Source organism: Primulina huaijiensis, chromosome 11 (genome assembly GCF_012295235.1).
Source record: "Primulina huaijiensis isolate GDHJ02 chromosome 11, ASM1229523v2, whole genome shotgun sequence".
Taxonomy (NCBI): domain Eukaryota; kingdom Viridiplantae; phylum Streptophyta; class Magnoliopsida; order Lamiales; family Gesneriaceae; genus Primulina; species Primulina huaijiensis.
In genome coordinates, this window is record NC_133316.1 from 3,211,268 (window position 1) to 3,225,172 (window position 13,905).

At 35.1% G+C, this 13,905-nt stretch overlaps 2 protein-coding genes across 2 annotated transcripts; one reads left to right on the forward strand and one right to left on the reverse strand.

The window, feature by feature from the left end:
• Positions 1–299: 299 nt before the first annotated feature.
• LOC140987643 (probable serine/threonine-protein kinase PBL21) lies at positions 300–2,590 on the forward strand. The gene is made up of 4 exons (XM_073456236.1): positions 300–309; positions 410–546; positions 631–757; positions 2,355–2,590. Exons 1-4 carry the CDS (start codon positions 300–302, stop codon positions 2,588–2,590), a joined length of 510 nt encoding a protein of 169 aa, XP_073312337.1.
• Positions 2,591–9,792: 7,202 nt separating this feature from the next.
• On the reverse strand, positions 9,793–13,578 carry LOC140988566 (protein kinase STUNTED-like). Its single transcript, XM_073457575.1, has 10 exons — positions 12,859–13,578; positions 12,685–12,758; positions 12,418–12,536; positions 12,195–12,310; positions 11,667–12,113; positions 11,316–11,567; positions 11,074–11,240; positions 10,753–10,980; positions 10,510–10,659; positions 9,793–10,259 (listed from the first exon to the last, which is right to left on the reverse strand). The coding sequence occupies exons 1-10, from the start codon at positions 12,998–13,000 to the stop codon at positions 10,020–10,022; spliced, it is 1,935 nt and encodes a 644-aa protein (XP_073313676.1). The 5' UTR covers positions 13,001–13,578; the 3' UTR covers positions 9,793–10,019.
• Positions 13,579–13,905: the final 327 nt, after the last annotated feature.

Genomic DNA, 13,905 nt, shown 5'->3' on the forward strand with positions numbered 1-13,905 from the left:
GTTCATTTTTTTATTCTTTTATTTTTGAATTTATTTTTAAATTTATATATCAAAATTACAGTGTAGTCCCTCACTATTTCTTATAATTATATTTTGATCATCATTTAAATATAAATCAAATGAATTATAAAAAAATATTATACAAGTGCACTAGTTTTTATGAACAATTGGCTATCGACCATCTAAAGCTCCTTCTCGTGCTATCTTTTAGTTTTAACTGAACGAAATATCAACAAACTTGTTCTTCAAGTACATTCCCATATTTGTTGTTCTGTTATTATCAAATTCCTGTCTCTTGCATGAGCTGTGGTTGTTGTTCAGTTTGCTGACATTATACTAGTCAAGCTCTGCATGTTGTAAACTCGAATATATCATCTCCATAGTTAACCTTACTCTTTTTAATATATAGATTCTTTTACGTGGCTGCAAAGAATCAAGGTTGCCCTTGGGATTGCTAGCCTCCTCAAATTTTTGCATACTGGATATCCACAGTACCCACCTTTCGTAGTTCGCAATCTTGATGCTGCTCATATATTGCTTGATGAGGTGCATTTTGGATGCCCTACACTCATCAAAATATTTATGCTAGTACGAAACATACAAGTAATAATTATTTCACTTGTCATGCAGAACGGTTATCCAAGGTTATGTGATTTTAGCATGATAACTGGTGGAATTCTTCCTGATAGAACACTTGATAAAAACGATAATGTCCATGGATGTTATGGTCACATGGACCCTTACTCTGGGAAGAAAGGTATTTCATTTTCATATAGTATCCTCATGAATAAGCCTTAAGAATTTATTCTAATTTGCAGCTCTGCCCCTCACATTTTATTCATTACCTCTAAACAGAATTGAGTTTGAAATTGTTGATTGATTTATGGTTTTGTTTAAATGTTTTTTAGCTTGAAATGTCTTGATATTTTTTCTTTGAGGAACAAAACAGAACGGAACATATAGTTTGGCTTGTTTAGATGATTATGTTGCTACAATGATTTGTTTTGAATCTATTTAGCTAATTTTCTACATGTAATAATATATTTCCTTGCTAATGGATGTCGTGGTGGCCTGGAGGGATAATAGTAATCTGTTTACATTGCTGATACATAGAGATTGGTGAACTAGGAATTGGGAGAATGATGTATTTGTGTCGTAAAGAATAATGGAAAAGGTCCAGAAGGTGTGTCATGTGTGTAGAACACATAAAAGCTATTGATACACGATATGCACGGTTGAATGAAAGGATATAGAGATAAGGTTGCTTTGAACAAAACAAAGTTGTCACTATTTGTAAGGAAGAGTTAGAGTTATTTCCGTTTCCTTTTTTTTTGGGGGTGTGTGTGCGGCGCTAAGAAATATTTAACTGATAGTTACAGCTTTTTGGTACGATGATTTATGTATAACCATGAACAGATGTCTCGATATGTAGTTTATTGGAGGCCGAGTGCATATAAAATAGAACTATTAATGTCATTAAATTAACTTAAATAGTTTGAACTAGCAAAAAGAATTGTGAACTCCGAAGAAATATGAATTTCGATATTCGATATATTGCTATTTGTTTCATTTATTTCTGTCCATTGTGATTATTATGAGCAAGCTGTGAGGAGTTATTTTTGTAGCTAGAGTCCTCTTGAGTCTACAGCATTGTAATGGATTCAATAGCAGACTTTTAAGCTGGTTAAAGGGCAAACACCATAACTGAAATTGGGTGTATAGACTTCGTTTACTCTTGAAATGCAAACTAATGATCATTCTATGCTCAATGTTGTAATTGGCGGGAGGCGGTGGCAGGAGGGTCAGTGACCGTCTACCGCCTAGGAAGTGACTAAGCGGTTGAATTTTTTTAGCAATTTTTTATAGGTAATAAATAAGAATATATAATCATGCAATGTGATTACAACTAATCATCACTTTTTATGTAATATATGTAATTAAATAATGTTTATGCATAAAAAAACTTCATAAAATATAATACAATTTAGACAAAGTGCAGATACATATATAAATTCAAACTAACAAGATGATTAAGGCGGTGACTGGAGGCGGTTTGACAAAGGCGGATAGCCTCAGACCACCTATAGAGACCGCCTTAGACAAAGGCGGGGCGGTCGAGGGCCGCCTACGCCTAGGCGACCACTATTTAGAACACTATCTTTACTGTAGAAGTATGAAGTATTCAGCTTCCAGATTGTAGAAGTATGAAGTATTCAGCTTCCAGATTGGCCTACATGGCTGCACTCTCCACTTTGTTCTGCAATTTAATTTTACATCATCTTGGTTTTACTGAAGCAAGTGCGGATTTTATAACCAAGATTATTTAGAAGGTTTTGTATTGGATTTGCTTTTAGGGAATTGTTCGGATAAACAAGACGTCTTTGCATATGGGATTATACTGCTATGTTTAATAACCAAGAAAGTTTACACGGAAGAAGATCGGCAAGCCCGATTACCTTTTGATCATGAATGGGCACATAGAGAATATAAGGCTAGTGAATCAGATAGTGACAAGAAAACCGTCCAACGTTCACTTGTCCATGAAAGTTTTACAAGCAATCCTCTGCATCTATTTAATGACCGTCTTTGACTAAAAACACCTGATACAATNAAAAAAAAAAAAAAAAAAAAAAAAAAAAAAAAAAAAAAAATCCATTCGTTAAATATGATGGACCATTTCTTGGGAGCCATTGTTATAAATTTAAATGCCCCTGTTTTATTTAACATCTATTCTAGTTTATATAGCATATCTTATTAGTACAAACCACGTTGATGAAAATATATTTTTATTAATCTCCACCACGTAAAATGACTTTTATTTCTTTACTTAATTGCAGACGGAATTTTCAACCCTCGAAAGTTTTATTTTGTTGGAAGTTCAAAAAAATAAGAAAGGAAAATGGTTAATAAATTATAAACTGACGAGCAAAACTAGAGCATTGGATGAGATTATATATATATATAGAAAGTAAAAAAAAGTATACTCTTTATCTGGAATATTTAAAAAGAAATCTCAAATGCATTTTTGTCAATTTATAAGATAAAAAAACACAACTAAAATTTTTATAGAGTAAGTAACAAAGCTATTATGTAATCTATTTTTTCTAAATTAATCCGAAGAAGTATTCTTTATTGGATACGCCCGATGCGTTGTTCTACCGATTAAAACAAGTGGGCTTTAAAAAAAAAGGATTTCATATGTTTTAAATCGATGGATTATGATATGTTTTTGTTCTATACGATTTTTGTTCGTTTTATTCTATTTTTGATTCGCTATGATTCATTGTTTCATGTTCAAATGCACTGTTATGATTCAAATTTCATATGATATCAGTATTCTAAAATATTAAAAGGCACGGACGGAGCCACATGGCTTAATACCTGGGCTAAAGCCCAGGTGGCCTAATTTTTTTTAAAAAAATTTTATATAATTTTGGAATAATATGATACTAGCCCGGGTCGATCAATTTAAAATATTAAAAGATTCTAGAGTTTAGAATTCTAGCCCAGGCAGAGCCATATTTCTGGCTCCGCCACTGTTAAAAGATATAGCCCTTACGCGATAGGTTATAGTAACTGTGATATGCCATGATTTGATAGTTCATGATAATCGTTATATGCCATCACCCATTAGCAAAGTAATATAGAGGATTGATCACCAAAACATAGATGATAAGATAAAATATTTATGCATTAGTCTATGTTATATTCATCATAAGTTATGGTTTTTGCCATGCTATGTTCTTTTCAAAATATTCATTAATTTTTTTTATTTGTTATTTGTTGTAGATGGACGATCCACTTCTTGAAATAGACTGATTACGAAGACTTGTCACATGATGACGAGCAGAAGATGTTTGGGGCTGGTTATGAAGACTTATTTACGTTATTTCCTGCACTTAAGATTTTGTTGAAGTTTGATCATATCAAAGTTGCATACTTCTGAGTTCCGCATTTGAATTCTTTTATTATTGTAAAGATAGTTATCGTCCATGAAATAGGTTGGTTATGATCATTTGATGTATTACAAGACTTATTGTTTTCAATGTTAAATTATTAAAAAATGCTGGTGTCGAACATCCCGGACACGGGGCATGACAGTAATAATTTTTACTCATCGTTTAGCTTACAAAAGAGTTTATATGCATATTCATTTTTTAAAATTAGAGAGAGAGACTGCTAAAAACATTACAACCTAAAAATTTGTATGAAAGTATTCCGAAATTGACAGTCGCTTTGAATGAATCCAGTGGGTAAAAAAAACTACATATCATAATAATGAGTTATTTATAATCATCACATCAGTGATACTGAATCGTCGACCAGGATTATGAAATGAATCAAAAGTTGGTTTTAAAACATATGGAGATTTTGATGTACTTGAAGTGTGCAAGTCCTATTTCAACTTAATTAGTTGGAGACCAACATGAGATTGGTGACAAATTTATAAATAGGCTATGTGAGCCTATCATTGGACATAACATTCAGCAAAAGATTTTCGAAATCTTCTTCTCTCAAACCCTAGTGTTGGCTGAAATATTCCTTTAAAAGAAGAGTTATATTCGTTTAACATTCAGAATAGTTGGAACCAATTTCAAACATGATTTGTTTGGAGGTATTAATTTTTAAACACCCCGTTGATGTTTATTTATCCATAGTGTTTTTGGGTTAGACATTTACCGAGGGATTCCCCTACTTGTTTTATTGTGTATTTTTTTGTGTTCTGTGTTATTTTGTGATTTTATTGTGTATTATAAAATCTTGTTAGCTCTATGATATTTTTGGATAGTTTTTACTATTGTTGTGTCTGACCGACATATTTTTATGATATTTGAGATTTTTGAGCATATATTTGAGTATTTGATTTTCTGACACGTCTTATTTACGAGGGATTATGAAGAAATTTTTATAGGCTCAAAAGTAAATTTTTAACCTGTTTCTACTGTTTAATAATTAATCATGTTTTGCGTGTTAATAAAATATGATTAGATTAATGAGCCCTCACATTTGGCATCAAAACGTAAACTGAGATATGCTCAAACTAGAGTCATCACACTTGAGTCTACGAACATAAACTATGCGCTTGTGTTCTCTATTTGAAACTACTTGCGTGGTGTGATTTAATGTTAGTATCTTAGCTATATGACATGAAATGAAGGAGTGATGAGAGGAAGACATGGGCGTCCTGCTGGAGGAGCTTCCCAAAATGTCAAAGTTGAGGTACAACAATTAACCCATTGAATTGATGAGATGGAGTTAGTAGTGGCTAGATTTCAAGATATGAATCAATCGAAATTTTTTTGGTAATGAATAAAGTGAGTGATGATAGGGATGGTTGAGGCATATGGACTATCTCTTTAACATGGTAAATTATGAATCTGATAGACAATTGAAGTTGACAGTTTTTTAGTTACGTGATCATACGTAGCATTGGTGGGATATTACTACCAAAGTATTGCTGGAAGCAGGTAAGGAAATCACTTGGGAGGTTTTTCGTGCCAAATTCACCCATGAATACTTTCCATCATCCTATTAATCTAGGAAGTCAGAATTTAATTGATTGGTTAAGGGCAACATGATTGTTGAAGAATATGTATCTCATGTGGCTGTTAGTGATAAGGGCAAGTGAAGGATCGTGTGTTCATACCTTGAGGTACTTCAAAAACAATATTCTCCAATGAGCTACAATAACTCGTGTTCTAAGAATGTTAACACCAATAAATTAAATCGATCTTGGTTAAAGTACCAAGCGGAAAATACTCGAAGTAATCTTCGTGAAGAAAGCTGCTATATTAGAAAGCCTTTTAACTTGTGTAAACTGAATAACTGAAAAACAGAGGATCAGTTCTGGCATATATCAGTTCAGTTATGGTGAAAACTTAACTGACGGATGCTCTAACTGATCAAATCAATTTGAAAACGATAGTTTAACAGTAAGATACACAAGATATGTTTATGGATGTTCGGAGACTTCAACTGCTCCTACGTCACCCCTTCTTCCACCTCGGGTAGGATTCACTAGAAGACTTTAATTTATACAACTACTTGTACAAACCCAGTTAGCTTAGTACTTACACTACTGCATAGACTGAACTCCTAGCCTAGACTGAAGGTAGTACCTTTCAGCCAACACTTTTTTAACGTCTGTGTGTCAAAGACTACATACACAAGTTTATTGTCTTTGTGTAAGACTGTATTGAGTGGTGGTGTGTGTGCTTGTGTGTGAGAACTTGAACAATGAATACACCGAGAAGGTGTTCTCACACACTGAGGGAAAAAGAGCTTCTAAAGTAAGCTGATATATCTTTTGTATTCCCTCTGGGCTGATTGCTTCTTGAAAGCTGATAAGCAATAGGCGTGCCCTTTTTGTATCTTCACACACTCTCTTATTTTTGTTCGTCTTCACTGATCTTCTATTTATTGGCGGGAAACTGATTATACAGTGAGACTCAATAATTGTATATGTTGCGGCTTGAATTCGTTCCTTGAGATTCGTGTCTCAACTTTTCCCACACACATTCAGGAACCTCTCGACTTTAATCTTTGCTGCAACGTCCATTATTGTACTATTCATAGTACATATGTTTTACCCAGTACGCACAACTGGATTCCATTGAATAAGCTTGTCGTGTTCTGTAAACTGATTGATTCCTAACTGCTGCTCTGAACTGGTCTTGAATTAGTTTGATGAAATCAGTTGGCTCGTCAGTTGGACTGATTTCACTGATTCAGTTGAACTGGTCAGTTGGATTCTTCATCATTTGAGATCTTCATTAGCTGGTCGGGCTTCTGAAGGTCTTCTTCTAAATCGCTTATCAACTGATCAATCAGTTGAAATGGTCTTTGATACATCAGTTGGACTGATTCAGTTTGAGCAATCAGTTGGCACCTTCAGTTTGTCCTTCGAAAGCTTCAGTTTAGGCTCGGTAACTGATCAGTTAGAAGCCTTATCAGTTTCAGCTTCTTGCGCACTTAGATAAATCATTATAAACAAAATAACAAGTTTTAATATCATCAAAAACAAGATTGCAAACATAAAATGTTCCAACAGCAAGCTTTCAAAGTTTATGGAAGGATTAGACAATAAGGTTTACCCTTTCCTTATGATTGGTTTGCCTATGACTTATGCAGAGTCTTTGGATAAGGTGATAGGGATCGATTCAGGACTGCGACGAGGCAGACTACCTCAGGATCCTCAGATACCCAGTGGTGGTGCATATGTTCCAATGAGTACATCTTATCCACCTCATCAATCATAGCAACAACAGAAGCCATAGAAATTCAAATCAAAGGAGAATCAATTTAAAAAGAAATACCAATCGAGTTCTTATAGTTCTTATGGTTCTAGGAGTGGTTTGGGGATGCCATACTCTGGTATTCCTATTGGTCAATGAAGAGGAGTACCTGATAATTACTCTTGCTTGTTCTCATTTACTCTCGCAATGTTTCCTTGTTCTCGTGATTTCTTTGTGCGTTCTTGCGCATAATTCTTGTTTTCCTTCGTAATTCCTTCTCACATTTTACAGGAGACTGAAGATACTGCTGACGTTGAGCCCCATGTTGTCAATACCGTTGACAACATTGACTCTTCTGATTATGGTGTAAGTCATTCTTTCTCCACCAAGTTCTACACTGAAGCTGCATTAGTCATATGGCCTCTCTATGTGAATAGATAATTTATTGAAGAGAATAACATTGACATGGAGGTCTATAAACAACAAAATTTGACGGCATTCTTCAAAGATCGAGGAATTCTTGATACGATTTTCAAGTTCTCCATGATTGTCATCAATGAATTCTACAATACCCCCACGGATGAAGAAGATGAAATCACGGCAGACATCAATGCTATCACTGATGTACTTACTGATGGGCTAATCACTGAATTCCCCAGTCGCCCGATGCGTCTGTCTGCAGCAAGTCTAACTTCTTTCTATTCAGTCCTGCACAAGACAACAATACGCAACTGGACTCCCTCCACTAACACGACTCTGATTACCATGCCACAAGCAATTGTGGTATTTGCTATTGGGACGGCAAGACATTTCACTTTTGGCAACCTTGTTTTTAAAACGGTTCTTCAATTCGCCGAGGGTGGGTTGAAGTCAACAAAGCTCCCTTTTCCATCCCTAATCTTTAGGATACTGGAGTCACAGATGTTCCTTAAAGACGATGATGAGATCCTTTATGATGTGAGCAAAACTCTAAAGATCGCTCATACCTATTTCAGGAGTAACAAGAAACTGGACATACCTTGGTCAGCGACTGGTGTTGCCACTGGTGTTTGTAACACGACGTCCACATCCACTTCCACTCTTGAAGGCTACGTCATGCTCTCTGCCTCTCATCTATAGGTACAAATTGACTTTGGTTTGCAACAGATCCAAAAGGCCAAAGATCTCATTGCCTACTATGAAGAAAACGTGGCTGAGTATAGGCTACTGTTGGAAGTTGGCCTACATTCTGGCCAAAAAGATGGAGCAGAAGAACAAAAAATGACAGAGAAAAATGATGCTAAAAATGCTGAAACATCTGCTGGAGGAGCTAAGACTGATGAACCTATTGAAGCATCTGGACGAGGAATAGATGATTTTATTTTGTCTGTTACGCTGTGTTTTATTTTTTTTTATTTTCTTTGTTGGTTCGCTCTTATAACTGTTTGTTGTTTAATGAATTCTGATTCACGACTTCTTATGTCTTCTAGTGTTCTAAGTTGGTGTTGACAACACTGTCAACAACACTAATGATCTAAAATGTTTAATTCAGGGGGAGAGAACTTTAACTCAGGGATAGATACATTCTAATGCAGGAGGAGCTCAACTTAATGCTAAAATGACGAAGATTATCATTTTTTGATGTTTTGTCAAGAAAGACAAAAAGAAGAAATTGACATGAATATTTTATTCTTTATTTATTTTTGCTAAATTGATAATATCAATTTAAGATTTTACCTTTTTAAATTATAAGATCTTGCTTGATTTATTTCTACATGACAAGATCTTACTTGATTTATCTCTAGATATTATAGGATTTGTTTTTAATATGATTTTTATCCCTAAGATATTTTATCCTTGTTTAAAAGAGTTTTATCCCTAATGAAAATTTTGTTTCCATATTTTATAACTCTTTTATGGAATTGTTTTTAGGTCAAATATTGGTTATAAATATAGAGTGCCTTATAGCCGTGACAGAGGTTTTTAGAGTGGTCGGCAGAGGAGTTCTTGCATAGAAGAAAAATATGAGAGCCGAGCCTATTTTGATGAGAAGTTTTAGTGTGATTGGTTGATCATTTTGTGCAGCTGCTGAAGTTTTTCGTGTGATCGGTTGATCATTTTGCCCAGCTGCTGGAGTTTTTCTGAACGTACACAAGTTCAGTATTGAAGATTTTCGTGTGAAAAGTTTGTGTGATTGATTCACATAATTACCGTGTCGCTGATTGGTGTTAACGACACTCAAGAACATCATTGCGCGAAGTGTTGGGTGAAGAGTGGTTTCGTTTGGTTTAAGCAATACGCTTCTATTTGTTTCATGCATCTAGTATTTACTTTGAATTTTTTATGCAATTTAATTCTTTGGAGTGTCAAGGAATTTGGTTTTGTTATCCTCGCTATTATTGTTTTGGTATAAACGATTTACATATTTTTCTAATGAATTTTTTCATGAGGTGTACAAGTATTTATATTTTTATATAATTTAAACATGTCATTTATTTATTAAAATTATATTTGTGTGTTTATAATTAATTTCTGCGACATGTTGTGCGCTCATGTTGACAACACTGTACCACAACACTAAAAATCTTATACACACAATATATTTATTTCTTGTACTTTTATGATCAACAACGACCTTTTACAAACCTTAAATGGTCTCCGTATATGGAGATTCTTCCTAAAACATAGCCCTAAAAATCCCCTTTTGATTATGGATGGAACCACCGCATTTTGGGTGCAATCTTTTTTATTTTTTCACTCATATATACAAAGAAATGCCAAAAAAATAATTGAAAAAAATAAAGGCTACTCTAAACTTGATGATCTACTCCATCGTTTCTTCAAATATTCACCAAGTGAATGAGGACTGCTTTGATCCAGACTACTGAATGAAGTTGAGTAATCATTCACATCAAGAAATGCAAGACTTAAATGTGATTCTGCACTTGAATTTGGATAAACTTCGTCGTCATCGTGATTTTCTGAATCATCATGCGGTTTTAACCCGTTCATACATTCTTCTTCTCCTTTGAGGATCTTTAGTATCTGAAATATTCAACTAAGGATAAGGGCAGTAATCTCAAAACCGAGATGACGAACAATATGTGGTAAACCAACAGCGGATCCAAGGTTTCTGGTGCTGGTGGCAACATTGAGACTCAAAATATATTTTAAGAATAAAGTTTGTAGTTTAAAAAATCTGCACATTGAATTAAATATTTAGTCATTTAAGAACGACGGGTGCCCTCCAATGGATCTGCACCAGATGGTAGAGATGCCAAAGAGTACCATATACCTGGCACATTTTGGGACGCAGGCGTGCTGCTTGAGTTAGGCACAAAGTAGCTGCTAGAGCCATTCTTTTCACTTGAATGTCATCGAAATTGCTATCCAAATTTGGGTCCAATATGCTCGTCAAATCGCCAGTTTCTAGTTTGGGTTTTGCCTACAGGCGAAAAACAATTTAGTATAATGCTCAGAAAAACGTAAAAGCAGAGCAAATTTCAGTCAGATGCTTATGCATGTTCTTGTTACTTACCCACATCACTAAGCTTTCTTGATCCTTTGTCATCTCAAGTCCAATAGGTTTCCTACCCGATAACAATTCTAGTAGAACGACACCGAAAGCATATACATCAATCTTGTCACTTACTTTACCGTACATAAAATACTCAGGAGCAAGATAACCAAATGTTCCAACTACATCACTATCTGTCAAGAAAGATGCCTTTGTAGGTCCCCAGATAGCCAATCCAAAGTCACTCAACTATTGGAAAAAAAACAAAATATAGGCACTAATTTAACTTTTGAATTACTTGAAAAAATTTAAAGTTTTCTGCACCAAGTTATGATGGAGTACCTGTGGTTCTAATTCGTCCGTGAGAAGAATATTTGATGATTTAACATCTCTGTGAATAACAGGCCTTTGACATTCGTTGTGCAAGTAATTTAGTGCTTCAGCTATCCCAAAAGCTATTTTAAATCTTACTGCCCATGAGAGTACTGAATCTTTCGTTCTATCACTACCTGATCAAATCTCAGATGTTAGTTGGAGTTCACCTAGTTTTTTAAGAAAAAGTTCACTATTCACGTTTAACTTACCATGTAGATTATCTTCTAAATTCCCTTTGGACAAAAGATCATAAACAGATACGAGATTGCTACTGCTTTCTACGCATATACCAAGTAAAGGTGTTATTCTTTCGTGCTTCACTGTGGTCATTATGGCAAACTCCTGTATAAAATCCTTCCACGCCTCTTCTGAAGATTGCAATACCTTTATTGCAACAGGTTTCCCTTCAGGAAGAACCCCTTTATACACACGGTTACTTCCTCCTTTACCAATCAAATTTCCTGTATTTATCCATACAAACATAGAAAATGTGAGCCCAAAATGCAAAAGACATTAAATTAAATTTTCAAAAAAAAAATTCTTATTTAAAGAAAAGCCACCTAGGGAGAATCCAGAAGTGGATTTCTTGATAAAGTCATGGCTGAAAACTTGGCAGCACGATGAATTTTCGTTGAGTATAAGTTCCAGATCTTCCGGCAACTCCAGATGATGGGCTAGTCGGTCCAGAGATCGGTGAGGTAAGTTCATTACCCACTGCACTACTGACATTTCTCTTGCTTCAAGTGCTGGTTGAGTTACTGAACTAGCTGTTTGGAGTAGAGGCCAACCAGGCCTTTGTTTCGTAAAATCCTCCACTGGCAAAGAAATTAAACTCAAAGAGCTTCTCCTTAGTCTAGAAACAGAGTCAAGTACATCATTCTCTCTTCCATCACAACTAAGTCTACTCGTTTCCGATATCTCAGATTCTTCAAACTCAGACAGGTAATCTTTGAATTTATGGCAGCGTTTTTTAAAATAAAAACTCGGTTTTGGGTCGTCACTAAGACCTGGAGAACCATCACAATATGTTCAGATTCCAGTTTAAATCCAAACTGAGTTCCATTCTATTTTGAAGAATTACGACAGACCTTCAAGGTGACTCGTTGAACACCTGCTGAACACAATTTTACCATTGTGTATTGCCATAACTTCTGTGCTTTGAGGCAGACGTTTTGCACAATATTTAGCAATTGAATTCCATCCCCTCAAAAAGGGAAAAAATAGATATACTTTTAATCCGGATTTCACATAGAATATACAAAAAATAAACAAAGAAAGAAAGAAACATAACAAAAACCCAAAACTACTCACCCCAAAGCATTGTGATTAGTTATCCCCACTGTAACAGCAGTCGCAGCATATTTATTTGCTTCTCTCACCAAAATTTTCCTGATTGAATTCCCTTCAACTACCTCAGAAGACAGAGAAACCTGATACAGAATCACCATACAATCTGAAGAATTAAAAAAAGGTGAAAAGAAACATCCAAACATCGAATCAAAGAAGTTATCAATACCTAACAAAATGAAGTAATGATTCAAAACAATGTGCTGCAAACATTACAAAACAGAAACTAACCTGCCTTCTATCGCACAGACCTCGACAGTCTTCCAAATAACCATCCAACAGAGCTCTCTGTTTCGAAACGAAATCTGAAACCAAGAATTTGGTTTAGTTTTAACACAACCCTATACTGTACTGAAACACGAAAAGCTTCACCAAAAACATGCTATTTAGCTCCACTTTTGGTACCAGAATTTCTGCAAACATGGACAGCAACAACGTTATCTCCTGAATCAGCCACTTTCACAACTGCCCAATCCAACAATTCTTGAGTATGCTCATCAAACCGAATTCCCACCACCACATTCTTCCTCCCCAAATTCAACCTCATTTCACCCTTAGCTTCTTGATCAAAGGGTACTAACAAAACATCCCCAACCTCTTTCCCTCATTCAAACATGTGCTGTAATGTTGAATACTTTATCCCCTCTTTGAATGGCACACACTCCAGCCGACAGAGTATATATTCATGAAATGAAGCCAACCCATCATTTAAACCACCCCCATTACTATAAAAAAAAAAAAAGAAGCAAATTACATAATCCAAAACTCCAGTTCTAAAGCCACCTCTTAAAAAAATAAAATCGATAAAATAAAAACCAGCAAGAAACCTACCCGCCTTTTAAAATACAAGTTGAAATCTCGCAAAACCAACCCGACAACAGAAGCCTACCTAAAAACTTGAAATATATCATTCAAAGCCATCATCAGTCACATTTATAATCAAGAAAATACCGCCAAGGATCAAAAGTAGACCTACTTTCAACTACCAAACAATTTAATTTAAAATTCAAAGGTGGTCAATTAAGTTGTTAAAAAATATTAAAAATTCTCCGTAAACACGTAAATTTTACGTACACTCGCGGGAAAATATAGTGAAAAAATGAACGCCATTGAATGAGATACAAAAGATCCTGAGGGATGGTTCAAGTCTGTATATTAAATTCGTTTCGATTTGCGGGAAACCCATGATATCCGGTCACATGTAACCACCGACAACAGAGGCGGAGAACTCTGAACCGGCTATTGCGGGTCGACGGTTGCTTCACATTAACGACCTACGACTCCTTTCGAAAAAGCGTTAGAAGAGATTTTATGAAAAGACGGAATTGCCACTATGTATTTCCTGTATTGACATCACAGTCCTTGGAATCATTGCTCCATAACGCAACGTGGTACCATATTGGGTAAAAATATATTGTCGACTTTTGCCAGTCGAAGTTAATTTCTCTTGTC